Consider the following 23,286-nt stretch of genomic DNA (forward strand, 5'->3'; position numbering starts at 1 on the left):
ATCCATATATAAAAAGAATAATAAAATAATATAAAACGCACTTAAATTCTTACGTTTTTTTAAATTATCTATAGAGAGACATAATATTAATCTATAAAAAAAGATAAGTTTTTTAATGTAATTAATTTTTATTTAAATGTACACTATGACATGTAATACAAACACATTGACATGTAATTAAATAAAGTGTAAAAATAGATGAAATTAAAATAAGTATATTTGAAACATAAGATAAAACAATTATTATTTGAACCAATAATATTCGTTTCATTTTTCTCTTAATTTATAATCAATTTTAAAAGAATGTTAGTAAAATTTATTTAACTCGACTGCGGTTAAAGACGAATCAAAACACGAATATAAAGGAAGCCATTTTTCGTAGATCGATCTCTTTATAATAGAGTTTGGATTCCATGCAATTTTGTGTGCCGTGTAAGTAATATTATCCGATCTGTGCCTCGTACTCATCGCGCTGCGTAACCTCGAAGAAGCTTAGAACTTGAAACATGCCGTGCCTTAAAACAGCCCGAACCAGGGAGCCAGGGAGCCGGAGCGCCTACAGATGCTGTCACATAAATATCGTGAAACCCCTGAATTCTGGAGGCTTTGAAGGTCTCCTTCAGCTCCCTCGCTCTCCAACTCTCCCGGAACAAAGTTGCAGAAACTCCGCCGCAGCACCAAGCGGTGCTATCGATTCTCAATTCTTAGAGGTGTGTGGCAGGGTTAAAGGACAAAAACTTTTTCAAAGTTACATGTGTCATCATCGCACGCATTTGCAAGCCACTTTCCTTAAGATGATTTATCGATTGTTTTTTGAGATCTAAATGTGTGTGTTTGCGATTGCTCGGATTGCAGAGATATGTACAGTTCAAGTTGCTTATATTTAGCGAATGAGATGTCTACACATGTGTGTATTACATATATTATAGCTCACAATTATTAAGTAGCCAACAATACCTAAGTACGAGTCTTTTTTCGCTTCATGCATGTCGTGACACGAAACATAAGTGAAAGTACATAAAAAGGTATTTTTGACGGTACTTGGCTTTCGATGTTTTCAACAGAAAAAAGCTTTCGTGTTCTAGATAATCCTTTATATTTGTTAGCTTGTTTAGTTTCTAAAGAGTTGAGGCGTAATAAAGAAATTAAGTCATCTGTCAAAGAATCACTGTCTTGAGTATTATCATGCACCTCGCGTGTCCAATAACGAATTCAGTTGGACTGCACTAGAGTGCACACAAAAATCATAATACACAAATTTATATTGGCATATGTAATTTAAAAAATAAAATAATTAATCCTAAGAACTATTACAATATTATTCAACACTAATAATAATAATAATTCATACTATTATAATTATCTTAATGTTTTAATTAATTATGTTTATATTGTAAATTTGTGTACGATAAACTTTCAATGTACACCAGTGCGTACTAATGCATCCAACTAAATTTGTTATAAACTAACCATTTTTGAATGTCATTGTGAAATGTTTTAAAAGTCTCAAAGCATCATAATGTGCAACAAGAAATGCGAAAATCTGCACTTTTTGCATTTTTACTTTTTTTTTTTCTTCTTTTTTTAAATTGTTATAGTAATCTCGTTTTTTTAAGTGTAACAAAATAAAAAAAATTATAATGAGTTACAATATCAGTATTACTTAATTATTATATAAAAAATTAGTATTATTTAACTATTATATAAAGTGCATTTCAAAATAATTTTAGATTTTTAAATATGTATATATTTTTAATCGATATTTCCTCATTCCTTTCACCTAAAATCGCAGAAGAATTAAGTATTTTAATCACATCGCGATTGCATTGAAGATGAAAATCAACGTAATCAAAAATTATGTATATTAATAAAATCGTTTTAATATAACGACCATTTACGATACGAAATTAGCACGCGTTTCATCCGCAGGATGCATGTATGCAAGCTTTTCTCACCGCCAAGATAATTTATAATTATCGCAAGACATATACCGCAAAGATAATTTAATAGTCCGTTGATTTATGATCATCCTTTAACCCATTGATGCTCGCTACTGAAAACTTATAATTATTTATCGTTCTCCTTCGCAGAAAAGAGAGCTGTAATTCGAAAGCAGCGGTTATTCTTTTTATCTTGCGGATTTAAGATGTTCCTTATAAATTGCAAAGAGATAAGAATGAAAGAGAGAGAGAGTCGTAGCCGGCGGCACGTAAGATCAATCCTTAATCGCAATGCGTGACAACACAGAGGGCTCCAAACCCCGATAATATTAATCTTCGATTAAAGGCTTATCGTGCGCTACGTGGCCAAGGGTGCAGAAAATTCGGCTGCGAAAAACTCCGAGGTTACCTCTTATCTTGGGCGTGAATTTACGGGCCTTAATGTATCTCTGCATTGGTATACACTGTATACAGTGTACCTTTTGTAATCCTCCCAAAGCGATTTGTCGAAGCGATATTAACACTCCGATAAACACTCCGAGAAAATATGATATTTATGAATAAATCTCAGTGTGAGAATTATGATTCCTTTTATTCGCAATTATATTTTTAATTTTTAATAATTTTTATACCTCTATAAATCGATATTATCGTCTTGAGGTATATCGATAAGAAGATTACAAAGTATTAAATAAATATAAAATACGCCCTGATATTTGCGTAATATTATATTTTCTAAAAATATACTTATATCAGATAACCAAGAGAGTTTGTGCAGCGTTCTTTATCATCAAAATTACAAATCTTTTTGATTCTACTTGATAAAACTTTGATAATATTAAAATGTTATAAGCATTATCAATAAATAATTAAATAATTAATGTAATAATGTTTAATTATTGTGCATCAAATATTAATTTAAAATGGAAAAAAATATTTAACTTATTAAATCCTCAGATTCTATCAAAATATTCTAAATATTTTACCTACATCAGTATAAACAAATATAAACAATAAATAATTGATTACAATATAAATAAATTTTCAATATGCATAATCAGATATTATAAAAAAAAAAATATTCCCCAATTATATCAGAATATTTAATTAAAATCTTAGATATATCTATAATAGTACATATCTTAAGTATCTATAATAGATATCAATAATAGAGATATTTTAAACAATTATAATAAAATACATGCGTGTGTGTGGATGTGTGAACGTACGAGTGTGCGGGTATGCGTGTGTGCGTGTGTAGAGTGCACAATCAATAATAACGCAATTCGCGATTATTGTTTAACATGAAAATAAAGACTGTTTAAGTCATTTTATCTCATTGGAGAAACTTATGAAGATGTACAAGCAAACTTGCAACTTATAGAAATAGCGATCGTAAATTAGCTCCTTTCGTATCATCTTAAAATCTTAATAATATTTTTAATAATATTCTCAATAATAATTTTAATAAATTATTAGTTTTAAAGACAGGCGGTAATTAACGTTAGTTGACATCTCTTAACGATTCCAAATTTAGTTAAAACTTGGCAAATCAACTGCAACGGTTGTTCTTGCGGAATTTCGAATTTATAAATACAACGTGAAAAATATCTCCATAATAGATATTCATGATTTATGTACATACAAGAATTTCCTTTATCAACATTTTTAAATTTTTAATTGTAATTTATAGTTTTAATGTTACTTATTGTTTGTTAAAACGTTACTAAAAAGTAATATCAATTATAATAATTATATAATAAAAAAAATCACAGTTATATACTATATGTATATTATTCTTATTTAAGAAATTGATAAATATTATTTTAATAACTAATATAATTTTTAATTTTTTATTTTTATAACTCTATCAATTTCAGAGATACAGAAAACCATGGCATTAAAGTAATAAAATAAAATCGTCTTTAGCGACCTAATTGACGCTCTACAAAAAAAAAGAAAAGACTCAAGCCTCACGATATCTCGGAACTCATTTCACGCGATATCGACGATAACCCTCCGCCCTCCAGCTGAACGCAATATGTTGCGAGAAAGACAGAGAGAAAATTGCGATATATCGTGGTATAGGAGGAAGAACGATACGGACTTGATTCTCAAATGGCTAATCGATGCCAGGCATCGCGCGCGCGAGAATATGCCCGAGGGATGTTCTCGTTCGAATACCGACCCTCGAGCCTCGAGTCGACTTTCCAACTCCCTCTGTCCTCCCGCAATAACTTCCGCGTTGACACCCGCTCAATTCCGAAGGGTGACTTCCTCTTTCAAAACTAGAGCCTTTTACGACATGCATTTTTGCGTATGTAAAAGAATTAAAGACATACATATACAGATATATTTTAACATTAATGTGATAAGAAATTTTCAACTAAAGAAATTCTTTTAAAAAATTTCAAATTAATAAGCGTGAGAAAATATTATATTTCCTCTCTTCAAGGAGAGTTTAAGTTATTTTGTCATTTAATTTTTGTATAATTTAGATTTTTTTATGTCTATCTGCGTTTACAGGTTACTTTTCAATTTTTTAATTCTAATTTCTACAAACATAATTAGCTTTCAAAATTTTCCAAAAACTTTAGTACTATAAAAAATATATTTTTTATTTTCATTAAGGATAGTAATATTGCAACAAGAAATTTCGCACGTTCATATTTGCAATATTAATCAAGTCGCTTCTTGTCTTTTAAATAGATATTTGGTAAAAAAAAAAGCAAAAAGAAAAAAAGATTTCTGATGGCCAGGAGAAAATAGAACCACGCCCCAACCATGAGAATGAGATGATACTATTTTGCAGCCCTCTGGGTGGCATTCGCAGTATCCCTCGAATTCTCCTTCGTCCCTTGACTGGATAATTAAAGATACAACTCGACGTGCGTTACAACGATACGTGAAATTAAGCTCATCTCATACAATTCGTTTCTATTACTCTAAATAAACTGTATAAATTAATAGAATTAATAAATTTTACAAAATAATGCGACTTTGTAAAAAATATAATAATTATATAAATAAACATTTAACACAATTATAAAATGTAATGAGAAAGTATCAATACATATTATATTTAGAATAAAGTAATCGTATATGTATATATATTTATTTATTTATCTGTCCATAAATATCCGAGCAAATATTTCGCAATTAATTGAAGTTACAATGTAAGAGAAATTTGCACGGATTTAAGTTTGCTAGAAAGTGCACGTAAAAAAATTATTAATCTCATGACCTTTTCAATTTATAGAAGCTATTTTCAGTTTATAAAAAATATGTAAATATTCGTTGCAAATTCATTTATTTTTCTGTAAAACAACCATGTGTTTTTTTATAACAATTATTCCTATCATTATTCTGTGCATATGCATATAAAAATATTGAAGCAAGATAATCGGAAAATGAATATCGTGATAATGAATATTTACGATATTTCATAATTTATGTAAAATTATGTCAAATGAAAGTATAAAACATTTCATAAACTATTCTATTTTAGGCAATTCTTATAACTTTTTATGCGGAATATTATATATAAGAAACCAATTGATATAAAAAATTAAAATAGTTCTATTAAAAAAATAAAAATGACTTTTATAACTCGAAAAGGTTACGAGTAAAAAAAATTTTTTAGATGCACTTTCTAGTAGACTTAAAGTTGTACAAATTTCTCTTACTAAACTTTTTTGTAACATCAACCAATTGCGAAATATTTGTTTGGATAATTGTGAGTAGACACCCTGTATATATCAAATAGTATTATATAATGCATACACACATTATACATATATTAAATATTATATTAAATAGTTCATTTCTATTAAATCTCAATAAAAAAATATCTAATAATAATAATAATGGAATAATTTTAAAAATTGAATGTTATAAATTGAATTTTAGGAGAAATGACAGGACAGAACAGGAAAGCGAAGGTTAGTAGGCGCTAAATTGGCTTACGTCTGCAGAATTTTACTGCTCCCTTGAATGTTTCTTGCGAATCTTTCACACGCGCCCTTGTTAAATTTTCGACCCTTCGCGGCTTCTCTTTTTTAATAAATCTAATCAAAAAGGGTTGCAGAATATAGGAAGTTAAGGTAACTGATAGCCGCAATGATCATAATTTTTTAATTATCAAAATATTTTTTATATTATAAATATATTAATTATTCAACAATTTTATTTCAGAATTTTCTCTTTTATCATTTATAATATATTTGTATAAAATCAATATATTTATGAAAATAATAATATAAATAAAATTTAGCATTTCATATAAGAAATGTTCACTTACAATTTAGCATTTCATATAAAAACTGTTTACTTACAATTAGATTTAAATTAAAATTGTTGATAATTTGACAAACAAATTATCTACAAATATAAATTTTAAATATAAATCTATATGTTTATACAGGGTATATATATAATAAAAAATATAAACATTACTATATATATATATATATATATACACACATCTCTAATTTATTATAATTTGTCCTACAATTTTTATATTTTTCAATAGAACGAGGAATATTCTTAATTATTAGAAAGTTGCAACGTGCAAGCATTCAAGTGAAAAATTGTATGATTGGCGTCTCGCTATATCCCTTTGCAAATTAATGCACGCGCGCGCTTACAACACACACACACAAAAGCATCAATTTAGTCCTTAAATTATCAATCATTTTTAAACATGTAATCGTTATTTGTAAAACATCCTAATTTTCTCTATTGTCTATTTTTTTATTAATTATTTAATTTTCGTTATTTAATATGTAAGCTGTTCAATATTTAAATTTCTTGAAAATTTTTTTTAATAATTATTATGTTAGTTTTATTCAATTAATTTATATGTCATTAATTATCTTCTTTATTTAGATCTCAAATATTTTCATCTAATTGTTCCTTTACACTGACTTTGAACACATTTTCTACTTCATTCTACTTCGTTTTTTTTCTCCTTATGGCGCGAATGCCAAGTGAAACAAGCTGTGTACAGTCAGCCATGAGAAATTAATCTCAACATAGATGTCAAACGAGCCGTAACGTGATCGATGTAACTATGATATTATTGCGAGAGCGAGTTCCGCTGTTAATCATTGAAATCAGATAGAAAAAAGAAAAATAAATTCTGCTTTGTATTGTTGTGTACTGCTAAATATATAAAAAAAAACGTTTTTAATAATTTTACTAGAACTTTTTGTACAACTTTCGTGAAACCTTTGCAAATGTTATAAATGCAACAGAAATCTTTATCATTAAAATTGTAAAATAACAAAAAAACATATATTTAAAAAGAAATATATCTTTAAGAAATTTTGAAAAATACTGTATTCTTTATAAAATATTCAAATATTATGTTTAAATATAATAATAAATAACATTATTTATTTTGCCTTTAACATCTACATAACTATTAATACAAAAAAAAAAAAACTCAATAAAGACTCACCTTGATGGTCTCCTGAGGGGAGTACCTCGCAGATCGCTGGGCTGGAGCCTGAGCCTGCAGGCTCATCGCTGTACCATCACTGCGAGACACTCGATATGCTGCAAGAACAATACATTAGTTATACACATATGTATATTATTAACACAAAGTTGGTCTCTAATTTTTGTGCAATATGTAAAATTAAAAATAAAATTCACAAAGATTAATAAAATCAGATTAATTAAATTTATTAATTAATCCTGTTTTCAGAAATAAATATATTTATCTATATTATTAATACTATTTTAGAAACATATGTAATTATACAAAACTATAGTAGAGAGAAATGAATTTGAGGAATATTTTTATAAAATGAAATACGTACAATATAATTATATTTTTTCTACTTCATTACTTTTAAAGCATTGTATTTTAAAAGATAAACATTTATTACATAAAGATTAAATGTGACAAACTAATAAACTAATAACAAAATAATTTTCGCGAAAATATATGTATTATTTTCCTAAAATAAAATAAATAACACATTATTCTGTTTATTCTATTTCATCGTTATCTAGTTCCAGACTCAGTATTTTCAATCAATAAATGACTTTTCGAAGAGTTTTCGTGATTGTTTCAGGATGCCGACATCTCGGACCGAAAATCGCGCGTAGTGACGAGAAGCAGCGGAATGGAGGCCTCCTGGTTGGCTGCTGGTTGGCCTGTCAATACGAAGAGGTACGTGACCCAGGTACCAAATGACATATCCGGCCAAAGGGAGGACGACGGTGGTTCTCTACTTTTCCCGTTCCAACTTCGTTCCTTCGATCTCTCTTTCAAGATCCACCCTGTTTCCCGTCGACGTTTTTCCCAGGAAACGCGTGTGAACGCGAGCCGCTAAAGCTATTTTCCTCGTCCTTGGCCGTCGAGCGAAAATTTTATCCTCTTTCATCATCAACAAATAATAACTCTACGAGTTATTATATTTACAATGCATATAAATTTCAGAGAAATTGAGAAAAAACTTGTGTAAAAAGGTTTAGATTTATTATTATGCGTTAATATACATATATATGCATAAAATAAATATTTTTAAACATTTTGGAAAAAATAATTACGCAAATTTCTCTCTCTAAATTACATTTTAATTTTATTTTTAATTAATATATATAAAAGAACATTTGAAACAACTTATAAAGTAAAAAGTTTCTTTAAATAAAAAATTAATTAGAATAAATAAAAATTATATACGCGAATGAAGACAGTGTGGATAAAAAAATCATTAAATAATCCACATACAGACAGACCAACACACATACACGTACGCACACACGCACGCACGCACAGGCACACATATATATACGTAAAATTTTTGTTTATAGATTGTAAAATTCAGTATAGTTTTTTTAATGTTTAAGCTTGTAAATTTTATGAATAAAGTTTCGATATTATCATGAAACAAAAAACAGAGAGAAAAAATTAAGGAGAGCAAGTGGAAAAAGTCGACGGAAGGTAGGAGGAAAGCTAATCGGGCGAAAAGCATGATTAATCACGTGGCAAATTCATCGTGATTAACGATGCATACGAATTGTCCCCGCTGGCTGTGAGCATAAACACTGTTAATGCGCGACAAACGGACATACAGTACTCACGTATAGTTCCGGATCATTCATGATTACGATTGTTCTCGTATCCATTCGCTATTATTACAATTGATAGAACATTTTACAATGTTCAAATTTCAACGCAATTGCAAATTTTTTTTTCAATTTTTAATTTAAAAACAATTTTGTTATTTAAAAATATAAATTTTTTTAACTCCGTAATTAAATTTTTATTTAGAGAAATCTCTTTATTTTTCATAAAATAGTATTCTTATATTTTATTATATTTTATTATAATAATAAAAAATCTTATTGTAATTTTAAATAAAAACTGAATAGATTCTTTATATAAGAATAAAATAAAGATTTACATATATCAATGCAACAAAGATATAAAGTATTTTTTTAATTTTAAAATAAACTAAGGATTATTAATTATTTCAAACTATTGTTAACTATATTAATTGTAGAGAAATTATTTTAAAAAATAAACACCGTCTCTTAAACAATTCTGTATCACTTGAGAAATGTGTTTATTTCCCTGAATGTTGATATTCACAAAAGTTTGTATTAAATTTTTCTTAAGTCTATAATTCGAAGAGCAACAATAAAAACAGATAAAAGTAGATAAAAATAATATTAAATAGATGCTGTAACTAATCATACACAACATGTCATTAATTCACTTATGGCGATGTAATATGGTGGCAGTTTGCCAGCAAGAGTGAGAGGGCAAGAGCATTAAAACGAAAGCGCCGAGTATCATAGGAATTTAGCGGCGTCGAGACTCATTAAATAGCACAAATAAACATCCCGTACGTATATCGTGACCAATTGATACTCTCTCCTTGACATTACATTTAACTGAACACTAATAATCTTACTCCCTCCGCTAAACTTTGGCTCTCTTCTATCATCCCTTTTTTTATCACTATTCAATCTATAAGTACTCGATTAGTCGAAGATCTCGCACACACATAAAGACGTTATATTGTGCACTTCTTGAGAAATATAATTATACTTTCAATCTAGTTAATTATTTATTTATTTTTATCATTTTTTTTTTAAATCAAATGTTATTTAGTGAATATAATAAAAAGTGTGAATTATATAAATTATTAAATAATTATAAAATTTATTTATTGTTAGTTTTGTAACATTTATTTTATTTCAAAATCTTCTATTTGATAAAAAGTAATTACACGTATATTTCAATTATATCTAAGGATTATAAAAATATGATGTAAATTATCTTTTCTTTCAATATATTAAAATTTTTTTATATCATCTATAGATATGACATAGAATACATATATAGATCATGTGATGTACAGAAATATATGTATATATAGATTATATGACAGAACACTCACAAAAAATATTCTCTTCTCTTTCATGTACAAGCATTAATTACGAAATTTACATAATGTCATATTTCAAGCGAGTGAAAATAATTTAAAAAGAGAAAAACATTTATATTTCTATTCCCAAAATTCGATTCCGTATTTTTTTCTTTATAAAAAAAGTTAGCAAATTAATAAATTTAGTAAATTATGTTTCATCAAAATCTTCCGTGTTTAATTTTCCTCAAAAGTTTCTTACAATCTCAGACGTTTTATCTTTCTAGACAAAGTTATTTCCCTCTCGTACCCACTAATTATTCTTTGTCTATCGCTAGTCGATGAAATCATGCATCTAATTAGCAATGTTGCTACAGGAAAGAGAAAGAAAAAGAAAGAGAGAATTGGAAATAGGATTTGTCGCGACCCTTGCAACGTTGTATCAGTACGACAGCTTGCTCCTCTGGTACACACTCGCTTGTCTTGTGACAGTGATCGAAAGCTGTGATGTTATCTTCACAGCTCGATAACGACCACCGGAAGTATCGCTTTAATCACTATATCCGACCAGCTCCCCTAGCTTTGTTTCCCATTTTCGCAGAATCAACAATATCACGATGCGAATTCACTTTTGCACAATACATGAATTTTCTTAACAGAATTTTTATGATACTTTTTAAATAATTCATCGAGTGTAATTTTTTAAACTATATAAAACATGCTTAAATAAAACAACAATAACTAAAATAACTATACTACGTTATTGTAACATATATTGAAACAAATATTGTAATACATACAATTTTACAGAAAAGAAAATAATATACATATTAAAAATTACTAATCTAAAAAAAATTTTTAATAATTTTTTTAACAAGTTTTACAGAGCATTTCTTATATACAATTTCCCAACATTTGTTCCATGACTTAATAAACATTAAAATTCGCGAGAATTGAGAGTTTTATATCGATAATTCGCTCTTATGTGCGGAAAAATCAACATTGCTATTCTTCGTTAATAAAATACTTTGCAAGAAACCTTAAAAAACCAAATATCTTCCTCGATCTCCCTCGAATGTGTTTGAAATTAAATGCTATGTGTCAAGAGAAAGAGAGAGAGAGAGAGAGAGAGAGAGAGAGAGAGAGAGAGAGACCAAAAGAAATCTCTCTTTCTCTCTCTCTCTCTCTCTCTTTTCCATCAGCCTTATTCATTTAATATCGATTTTCGCAAACTTAAACAACGCCTTACATTTATTGCACAATTTGTGACTTTTCAATCTCAGTTTTTTCGTTTAAATAATCATCAATGAGAAATTATTAAATAGTCATTCTGAAAAAAGATAAACGTAAGAAACAATTTTTTTTATAAAATTGCTCTCTAAAATCTCTATGACACGTTAATACGAAAAAGCACGAAAATATTTTTTTTTATAATTCGAATATAAGGCTCTTAATATTTACAAACAAACCACTAAGAAATTGGCGAATAAGAGCCAACGCAAATGTTGATGCGTCAATTTCGTAGAAAATAATTTTCTCCGCGAAATTGATGAGTGCGCAGGGCACATATTTTTCTTGGTGTATTTACCAAGAAGATTATTATTCTCATTTCTGAGAATTTTAGAAACCCCTCCTTACCCCCTCCCCCTAAAGAGATGTAGGCGAAAAATAAGATATTTTCTCATTTTTCTTTTTCTGTTTCTTTAAAAAGTCTTTTCTTGCATAGAAAGAACGTAATGCAAAATGTGCGTTAATTTTGCCGGCCTAAATAAAACGGAAAGAGGTACAGGGAGGGAAATGAGACGAAAGAAAGGGAAGAGGAGGAGAAGGCACCATAAGGTCTGGAGGGACTCTTATGCTATCGATCTGTCCCTACCTCAGCGGTGATACTACACACCGTGGCGCACCATGGCATGCACAGTGTGCTCTCTACCCCATGAAACTCCATATTGTCCGTACTCATTCGCGCGTATATAAATATCGAGGTATATGTCGTGTTTGTGTTCAAGGTGTATATATAGGCACGTTTAGGACTTTTAAACAGCATTTTGAAACTTTGGTTCTAATAATAAATATTTTAAATATTAATTTCTTTATGATATTAAAGAGAGTATCAAAGTATCAGTACTTCGTTTCTAAAAAGATAAGGTAAACAATTTCCGAAATTAAACAATATTTAAAATTTTTTTCTAATACGTTTAATATTAGCAAGTATATTTTTATTTAATTTATTTTATTCTATATTTTTATTCTCCAAAAAATATTCTTTCAGAAATTTTTATGTCGTAATATTATTTTACACTCTTTTCTAAAATTTAAATTTTTCAAATTTATTTAAAATTTAAAAAAATATATAAAAAAATTTTGTTAGGAATTTTTTATTCATAAGTTTTTGTGATTTATAACTGTACAACTCTCAAATTATAAAACCAAAAAGATTTGCTGTTTTTATTTTTAAAAATTTGAATTTCTTCAGATATTTTCATAATTTTATGTTTTATATTATATAAAATATTTTAATGTACATATAAAATAAAATTAATTTTAAATTTTAAAAAATTTGAAATATTATTAATTTTGAAAAATTAGTTATCTTCTCAGAAACAAAATACCTATCAATACTTTGATATTTTTTTTAATATCATAGGAAATGTTGATTTCAATAATTTTTCTATCAGGAAACAAACAAAAAAATTTAATTGAATTTTTGACTTGTAAATAGTGACATAAATAAAATTATTCTAATATTCTAACGAGAGAAAACTTCGTGCGAATATTCGTAAGAGAGATATTAAATTTTTCTGAGACTAATAAATTTTCTGAAAAGAGAAAAAAATAGAAAGAAATATCCATTAAAATTAAAAAAATTAATTATATAATAAATAATATAATAAATAATGTATAATAATCATGTGTATTTAATAAATACTTTAATTTGTGAAAAATTTAATTCCTTATTTTAATTTAACTACGAAATTTATTTGATATTACATTTGATATTCACAATGTAGAAATTTATAGAATATCATTATATCGTTATTAAGAATTTTAAAAAATGAATTCAAATTACATGTTTATTTCTTTTAAAAAACAAACCTTCTCAAAAAATAAACCCTTTTTACGATTAAAAAAAGAACTAAATTCTTCTCCCTTGTAAAAGATACAAATCACAAAGCAAAATCTTTGTTTATTGGCGTATATCGGCTTAAAACCAGAAGCGAGCTCTCGTGAATTCCTCTCTTCGTTTTTTCTTACTCTCACCCTTTCTCTCTCACATAATCCGCTAGAATATGTTTGCTGTGAGAATAACCAGCGTATGTAATATGCAAAAAAAACTTGTGCACTGTATCGAGAGGTCAAAAGTTATTTTCACACTGTCGGGGTAAAAAGTTTGTGAAGAAAATTGACTTTCGCCAGAGCTACATATCTCGATTTCCACCCCTCTGACGTGGACGTATAATATTCCATTTTTCACAGCAACCATTTTTGTTGGTTTCAACAAAAAAGAAAATAAAGAGAAAGTAGAAAAAAGATATATTCTAAAAGGATTACAATAGTATAAATACGCTCATATAAAGTCAACATTAAAATTTCGAAAATTATTATTATAATTATGAAAATTAAAAATTTGTTTAAATTTAATTTAAATAAATATATATTATAATATAAAAAGAAAAAAAAGAAATTTTAATTTAACATCGTCAAATTTAAACATCGCCGAAATAAAACGTGTTTTTAACATAAGAAAACATATAAATAAAAAGAAATTTGAATTAACATTCAAAAATATTATAACGAGAAAACTATAATATAAAAAAAAGAGTTTGAGAAAAGAAAAAAACTCTAAACGGAAAATATTTGCTTATTATTAAACTTATTTATCACTACATAATTTCTTATTATTTAAATTATATATTTTTATAAATACTTTTATATTAATAATAAAATAATAAAAGTAAGATTCAATGTAATAACAATTACTAACAATAAGTGATAAAAAAGACAACTAAGATCCTCGAAATTTAGTTGCAAAATACATATGTATATTATATTAAAAATTATTTTATAATAATATAAATAATTGAGTAATATGTATTTCTTTCTCTCTCTCTCTCTCTCTCTCTCTCTCTCTCTCTCTCTCTCGCTCTCCCCCTCTCTCCTTCCTAAAGTATGATACATGTGTAGATATTAAATATGTACCTGCGTGTCTCACCTCTTCTTTTTAATAAAATTGAAGAAAGGTAACAGAAAAGTAAAGAAAAAAAGAGAAAGAAAGATAAAACTCGAGCAGATATGAGAGACACTATCACAGAATGAGAAAGAAATATTTGCAGAAGAAGAAAGGAAGAGAGAGAGAGAGAGAGAAGAGAAAAGGAGAGCAGGGGATGCTCTAAGAAAGATTAATATCTCTATCAGAGAAGTTCAGTGTAGCAGACCATTTATCTACGTAGAACCGTGCAAGAGTGGCCACCCCAATCTCGTACTTCCTTTTCCTGCTTGCAGAAATGTCTGCTCACAGAACCTTGGAGTTTATTTAACCATCGGCGACCTTCGAGAGAATAGCGGAATCAGTGTATCGAGAGAGCGATGAGAAAATAGAAAAAAGAGAAGATAAAAAAAGGAGAATTAAATCCGTGTGCGCCGGATGTCGCTTTCTTTTTCACTCGGCAGGGAAATTTGATTTGACACCCTTTAGCTTTCATTCTTCCGAACCCCAATCTGTTTACGAAACAGAGCTCTAATGAATTTCATCAGATTCTCTCCTTTTCCACTCTGTTTTAGTCAATTTCGTTTTTGAGTACAGTACGCACTTACATGATGATTTGATTGTTTTAATGGAAGGAAAAACTAATTAAAATTGAAAATTTTGAAGATTCCTTGGGGATTAATGATATGTTTACTTGTGATGTCGTATAATGTATGAGAAGAAAAGTTATACATGTATATATATTTGCACATTTGGCTAAGTTTAGATTTTAGTTTAGTTATTAAATAGAGAAAAATTTTGTCATAAAAAATTATTTTCATAAAAACGTAATTACTTAATTACGTTTGTCTAATAGTAAGCTACAATGATTAATGAACAACATTATTCTTATCAATCAGTTATTAATAATTAATAATAATAAAATTAATAACCATGAATCATTCATAGTTATTAAATTTTAACAACATTAATTACTACATTAATTATTTAACTAATTATGACTAATACAATTATTATATTTCTGTATATAATAAATTTATAAATTTTCTTTTCTTAATCAAACACAAATAATGATAAATTTCTGTGTAATTTTTATTTTCTTCTTATTTTAATTTTTTATTGATTAAACTTTTATAACTGCTGTAATTAATTTTACTAATCGTAATTAGTTAAATAATTAATGTTGTAATTAATGTATATAATAAATTTATAAATTTTCTTTTCTTAATCAAACACAAATAATGATAAATTTCTGTGTAATTTTTATTTTCTTCTTATTTTAATTTTTTATTGATTAAAGTTTTATAACTGGTGTAATTAATTGTACTAATCGTAATTAGTTAAATAATTAATGTTGTAATTAATGTTGAATGAGCGATTCATATTTATTAATTTCATATATATGTATATTTGCGTAAAAGAATTATCTACCTTTTAAATATGTATTATATATGTTCATATGTACAATATATTAATATTACATGAATATTATATACAAATCTTTTTCATAAATGTATCTATATATATTATCTTATTTTTCACCCAGTGTAATATTTGCAATAAAAATAGATATTTAACAAAATAAGAAAGAAAGAGAAATAAAAGATTAAAAAAGATAAAAATAATTCCTTGATCGATATATTATATTGATACATGTATGCTGATTGATAAATGTATCATCACAAATAAACATTTTTACTTGTCCTAAGATGTCTCTTAAATATGTTCAGAACAAGTAAATTAGAAGCTATCTCTATTTCGTCTAATTATTGTAATTTAAACAGTTCGTGATTATGCCGCAAAACACGCGATATAGCTTTGTGAATGGCCTCTTGTCCTCACTTTCCCATCATCCCAAAGATGAATTTATCGTGAGCAAATTGCATGATAATTTTCAAATAATGAGTTTACACTTAATTAATAACTTTAATACTACTACACAAATGTTGATTCTAGAATTAAGAGGAAATCTAAAATGCATAATTAATCATATTTTCAGTTAAGATATCTTTTTTTCTTTTCTATATTTTATTAATGTTATATTAATATTATGAAATCTATCTATATATATATATGTGTGTGTGTGTGTGTGTGTGTGTGTGTGTGTGTGTGTGTGTGTGTGTGTGTGTGTGTGTGTGTGTGTGTGTGTGTGTGTGTGTGTGTGTGTGTGTGTGTGTGTGTGTGTGTGTGTGTGTGTGTGTGTGTGTGTGTGTGTGTGTGTGTGTGTGTGTGTGTGTGTGTGTGTGTGTGTGTGTGTGTGTGTGTGTGTGTGTGTGTGTGTGTGTGTGTGTGTGTGTGTGTGTGTGTGTGTGTGTGTGTGTGTGTGTGTGTGTGTGTGTGTGTGTGTGTGTGTGTGTGTGTGTGTGTGTGTGTGTGTGTGTGTGTGTGTGTGTGTGTGTGTGTGTGTGTGTGTGTGTGTGTGTGTGTGTGTGTGTGTGTGTGTGTGTGTGTGTGTGTGTGTGTGTGTGTGTGTGTGTGTGTGTGTGTGTGTGTGTGTGTGTGTGTGTGTGTGTGTGTGTGTGTGTGTGTGTGTGTGTGTGTGTGTGTGTGTGTGTGTGTGTGTGTGTGTGTGTGTGTGTGTGTGTGTGTGTGTGTGTGTGTGTGTGTGTGTGTGTGTGTGTGTGTGTGTGTGTGTGTGTGTGTGTGTGTGTGTGTGTGTGTGTGTGTGTGTGTGTGTGTGTGTGTGTGTGTGTGTGTGTGTGTGTGTGTGTGTGTGTGTGTGTGTGTGTGTGTGTGTGTGTGTGTGTGTGTGTGTGTGTGTGTGTGTGTGTGTGTGTGTGTGTGTGTGTGTGTGTGTGTGTGTGTGTGTGTGTGTGTGTGTGTGTGTGTGTGTGTGTGTGTGTGTGTGTGTGTGTGTGTGTGTGTGTGTGTGTGTGTGTGTGTGTGTGTGTGTGTGTGTGTGTGTGTGTGTGTGTGTGTGTGTGTGTGTGTGTGTGTGTGTGTGTGTGTGTGTGTGTGTGTGTGTGTGTGTGTGTGTGTGTGTGTGTGTGTGTGTGTGTGTGTGTGTGTGTGTGTGTGTGTGTGTGTGTGTGTGTGTGTGTGTGTGTGTGTGTGTGTGTGTGTGTGTGTGTGTGTGTGTGTGTGTGTGTGTGTGTAATAAAAATCTATAAAATATATAAATATATAATACATATATACAGAGTGTCTACTCAAATCTTGTAAAAAATTCCCTGAAAATTTCCCGATTTTTCACAGGTAAGTAAAGAGAACATTTTCAAGATTATTTTCAAGAATTCTTTTTAATACAACTTTCTCTACAAAACATTGTTTTATTACGTATTTTCAAATGTTTTTCATTTATACAAAGAAAAAACACAGAGCCTTTTAAGTTTCAAGTGCTAAATTTAGAAATGTAGTAAGAAAACTGAATAACTTAAATAAGATAAGCAATTTTTACTTGCATAAAATTATCATTTCTTCGTCATTAAAAATTACAAAGAATATGTATTTCACATTTAATATTATATTAAGACATTTAATATATAAACAAAACAACAAAATATATATTTATAATATATTTTAAACGTATAATCTCACAAATAGTTTTGACTATTAAATAAAAAAAATTGCTCAGGACAGACTGAAACGTCAAGTTCACGCTGTGTCTTACTTTGACTGTCGACGATTTTTTAAGCATTTCTTGCTACATTTTAAACGTTTCATAATAGTTTCTACAAAAAGTTCTATGCGTAAAAATTATTAGAATCTTAGTTAAACAAATTAAATTGCCAAATTAAGCGCTGATCATATTTCGATAGTTCTACTTTAATGAGATATCGTGTCAGTTTGTCACTTTTAATTTCCAGAGAGAATTTTATGCGCAAAAATTATTAAAATATTATATTTCATCATTTTTTGTGTCGTTCTGTAATCACTTATATTTTCTAAACAGAATTCTACGTATAAAAATTATTAAAATATTTATTAAATAAATAAAATTGAGACGCCGGTATACACGAAATCTTATTTGCGTCCAGCGTCTCAGGTAATCTAATTTGTATAATATATTTTAGTAATTTTACGCATAGAATTTTTTTAGAACTATTGCAATACTCTCAAACGCTTAAAATCTGATAAAAATGCTAAAAAAATCGTCGAAGGACAAAGTAACCAGCGTGAATCTGGTGTCTCAGTTTGTTCTGATTTTTTCCTAAGCTATTCTTTTCATAATCGAGACTATTTACTTTTATTTAATCAAGAGTTCTAGAACGATTAAAATAAAGCCAAAACTTTCAACAATTAATAAGTTTCTACGAAGAGAGATTGAAGTTCAGACAAATCTAAATAAAATTGCATGAAAATACGATAATCGCGACAAAAAAATTAATTCCGCGAATAATACGTAATAAATTATCTGATTCCCTGATTATCTGATGTCACAAAGTCCGATCCCATCTCAAGCCTGTTTATTTTCTTTTAATCGTTGATACATCTTTAAAAACACATAACACTCGCGCGACATTTTGCACGACACTCCTGATTTCGATACATATTACGTTTATTTATTAATACACAAAATTCATGTCAGATCGCTATCTTTCTGCTTACGCGCCGCACAAAATAACAAAATCACCGCGTACAGCGGCGTTATACATACAAAAAAGTGAGGTGTTAATCAAATTTTTCGTGGATTAATAGATATGTACAGTGAAACAAACGTTCGTCTTTCAATTCGCCATAAAGTGAGATGCCAGTTTCTCACACACACACACACACCACTGATTATTTATAATATAAAATCAAAATTATCAAAAAGAGAATTTTCGAAAAATTCCCAATAAATTTTCATAACACTTCCCTGATTTTTCCAGCTACAAAAGAAATCCGTGAGAATTCCAGGTCTTCCATGTTTTTCCAGGGGTTAGACATCCTGATATATTAAGTAAATATCTCTCTTTCTCTATTTCTTTCCTACTCCCTCTCATTGTTTGAATTTTATATCTAATTGAAATCTCTTCTCGTGTATTTAATAATTTTATTTATATTATTATGTAAATAAAATTTATTATTATTATATATTTATTATATAGATATTATTTTCTCATAAATTGTTAACATTCTGTATTATATATTCTGTTCTCATCATATTTCTATAATTTTTCTAAATTCTAATTAAAATAAATGTCAATTTTAATTTTTAAAAGTTCCACATAAATCTTTATAGAGTGAGAATTCGCGCATGGAAGCATGAGACTATCATTTATATGTATAGTCATAACACGTATGAAAATTTTTAAATAAATAAACAACGGCCAACAGTCACGGAGGGTCACAAGAGACAGTCCTTTACTTGAGAGCTATGGTCATTAATAAACTCGGCTGTATAAGAGTAGACCACCAACGAAGGAGTCATCTCATCTTGCGATGATTTAAAAGCCGAGCCTGCACTGTTGACTCCTTTCAGGCGTCAAGATCCCTCCCGAGATTTCACCGTGTTTTCGACACCTAACGACCTCATTCTGTATATGAGACGATATTGTTAACCAATATGAATTTTAGAGAATAAACATGAATAAAAAACTTTATAAATAAATATCCTAATTTTGAGCAATAAAAATAGCTACATATGTATATTTCTATATTTTTATAAAAACTTTATTTTATATGAAATTTTATCTCAAAAAGAAAATTCGAATAGTTCAAATACTTTATAAAAATAACATTTTATTTATTTTTTTATTAACTGTTAAAACATTTATTATGTAATATATTATTTTTTATAAAAAATTACTAAAAACGATAAATGTAAATAAATAAAAATTAAAATAAAAATAAATAAAAATATAAATAAATTAAAAAAGTTTCTAAAACTTTTATATTTGAAATATTTTAAAATTTGAAATAAACGTGTGTTTACATTAAGTACAAAAATAAAAAAAAGAAAACATTGATAGCTTTCATCAGCCAAAAGATTTAGTCTGATTGTGAGTCCTACACGCATTAAAGAGACTTGTTCGACATCAAGACTATTGTACGATAGTACCTACTGTGCATTTTGTACGGATGTCTTTATCGCTTTATGAGGCCCGTAAAGTGCCAGTAGTATGCTCGTGTATCTTTACCACAAGAAGAAAGGGAAGCATGGTCATTATTGTTTATGCGTCTCATTAGATATACCGTTATCATCGATTCTTCAGTGGAATAAAGATCCACTCGCACGATGTTTTACGTTTAAAGTGTTCTTCAATGTAGTATTACAAGCTTGTCGAAAGATTTATATAGTAACAGCATTTTTTATACATTAACTATCTTCAAACAAGATACATACAAGATAGATTACACACAAAAACCATATGTATATGATATTTATTTTTTCTTAATAAAATAATTGTAAAAAAAACTCTTAAAATACCTAACTTAATTTTCTTTTTAATTGTTTAATCAAAATACATATTATATTAATTTTAATTTTATTTTTAATCCTATTTTCAATTTTAATTCTTAATGTGTGTATGTGCGACAAATTATCTTATAACTTTTAGTGTCATTTCTTATGAAATTTTGTAATTTTTTTAAATAATATTCAAATACTCTAAAAAATTGTAATAAAAAATTATTATAAAACTCTTTCACAGAAATTAAAAATAAACAAATGAAATAATGTATCCTAAATTTTATTCTGCACAATATAATAATTTAACATACATGCATTTTAACGTGTCATAAGAAATGAAAAGGATATTGATAACTTTCAAATTTTCAAAAAAAAAATCTAAAATATAACATTAAATAATTCGAAATATATAATATTAAAGTTGTATGCACTATTAATCACAATGGAGCTGTCCATCAAGATAAATCTCGTATAAGCAAAAAAAAAAAATGGTAATAATTTCGTAAACTTAATATCTCCAATTTATCATTTAGGGAAAATTATACATTTCGTTAATTTGAATTTATTCGCAAATCCTATTAATCCTTTGCTTTATCACTATTCATCGTCGTAATATCACATTAATCATTTATATCACATTCATGTCACATTAATCATTTATATTATTTATGTCATATTAATCTCTTATATCATTTATAACATATTAAACTTTCACATCATTTATTTTATTTCTTATTGTATATAAAAAAAACAGAAATATTCTTAAAAGAATTGTTAGATGCTTTTTCCTTTTTTTTGGCAAACTTTTAATTTTTAATATATTAAATTTTCATAATTCAAAATATTTTTTATTAAATTAAAATTTACTTAAAATTAATTATAAAATTAAATTATAAAATCAAAGTTTACTTAAAATTAATTCAAGAATTATTTATAATATCTATTAAATCCTTATTATTATATTATTTGCGTACATAATTAATTATCTATATAGCTACATTATTTAGATATTTCTGTGAATATAAGTAAGTGTAATAAAATTAATGTCCATCTTTCTGCATTTATCAAATAATATTTATACCAACAATATTTCACCACTTGTTGTCTAGCAATACACACGTTATTGTGATCGTGTTATTTGTTATCTGTTGTAAAAATCTTGCTCACACACATACACACACAATATTATATATAATCCGTACTGTAAACATTATCGCTCCAAATATATATATATATATATATATATATATATATATATATATATGTACGTATATATTCAAAAGTTTTTTTTTAGATATTATAAATATAAGCAAAAGATAAAATCATAAAAAAGAAACGAATATATACGACTACGGGAATGATCGTGATCAGTATAGAATAATGTGACCTTTGGCTGGGCTCACAATTCATGCCACGTGAGTCCCGTTAGTTCTATATAATGCCTAGGGATGTTCAACACATTCACGAGAATGTGCACCACCGATGGCACATTTCTGTAACGTTTATCAATCAATCTTAATTCCTGCCGCTATAAACTTTTTATGACTTTAGTTTATGAATCTATGAAACGTCTCGAAGTTACTTTCGTTAAATAAAAACTTCAAAACATTTAAAATCCTTGTGTCGATCACACATTATGCGATGTTTTGTTTTAATTATTACAATCGTTAAGTATTTCGTCCAACAAAATGTAGATGAAATTAATGGTTTCTGAAAATTAAGAGGTTTACCTTTATCTTTTGTTTCATCAAACACGCCGAACAATTAATAACGCATGATAACTTAATGATTTTCAATCATTGGCATGAAAAAACTGAAAATGAAAAGGGTAAAAAATATCGATTAAAAAAAATTAAAAGCAAATTTTAACGCAAATATTGTTTTTCAATATAATTATCAATTTGTCTAAAGAATATCGATATTATCTTATAAAAAAAGAGAATAATTCTCTCTTCTCTCTCCCCCTCCCGTTTCTCTTTTCCTTTTGTGATTTCTTATAATCTTATGAAAATAAATATTTATCGAGTATAGCCTCTTCTAATTTTTAATACAAAATATAGTTGCAAGTTATTTTTATTTCGATAAGATATACTATTTTGATTTATGAAGAAACTAAATATTGGTAATTTTATATTAAATTTTAATAATTTTTTAAAATCATTACTTTCTCTTTTAAATTATATTAAACATGCCTACATCTATACGCATTAAATAAAAAATCAATTTTCTAAATTATGAGTTTTTTTTATTCACGATGTATCAAATGTTTTATTGACTCAAATGCTGAGATTTAATCAAAGTATCATAAGTCTCCCTATCTATACAAAGTGAACGAGAATAATATATATAATATAAGATATATAATAAGATAAGATATGTATATCGATAGATTTTCAAATTGACGAAATACATAGACAG

The 23,286-nt window shown here is 27.6% G+C and overlaps 1 protein-coding gene across 1 annotated transcript in view; it reads right to left on the bottom strand.

Annotated features, from left to right (window-relative positions):
* Positions 1-23,286, bottom strand: part of Sick (sickie) — a 183,905-nt gene that overhangs the window by 156,823 nt on the left and 3,796 nt on the right. Inside the window, exon 2 of the mRNA XM_072891062.1 lies at positions 7,402-7,499. Within this exon, the coding sequence (XP_072747163.1) occupies positions 7,402-7,467 (66 nt within the window). The 5' untranslated portion in view covers positions 7,468-7,499. The remainder of the gene's footprint in view (positions 1-7,401; positions 7,500-23,286) is intronic.

The sequence above is a fragment of the Anoplolepis gracilipes genome, chromosome 4 (assembly GCF_047496725.1).
Source record: "Anoplolepis gracilipes chromosome 4, ASM4749672v1, whole genome shotgun sequence".
NCBI classification, from domain to species: Eukaryota; Metazoa; Arthropoda; class Insecta; order Hymenoptera; family Formicidae; genus Anoplolepis; species Anoplolepis gracilipes.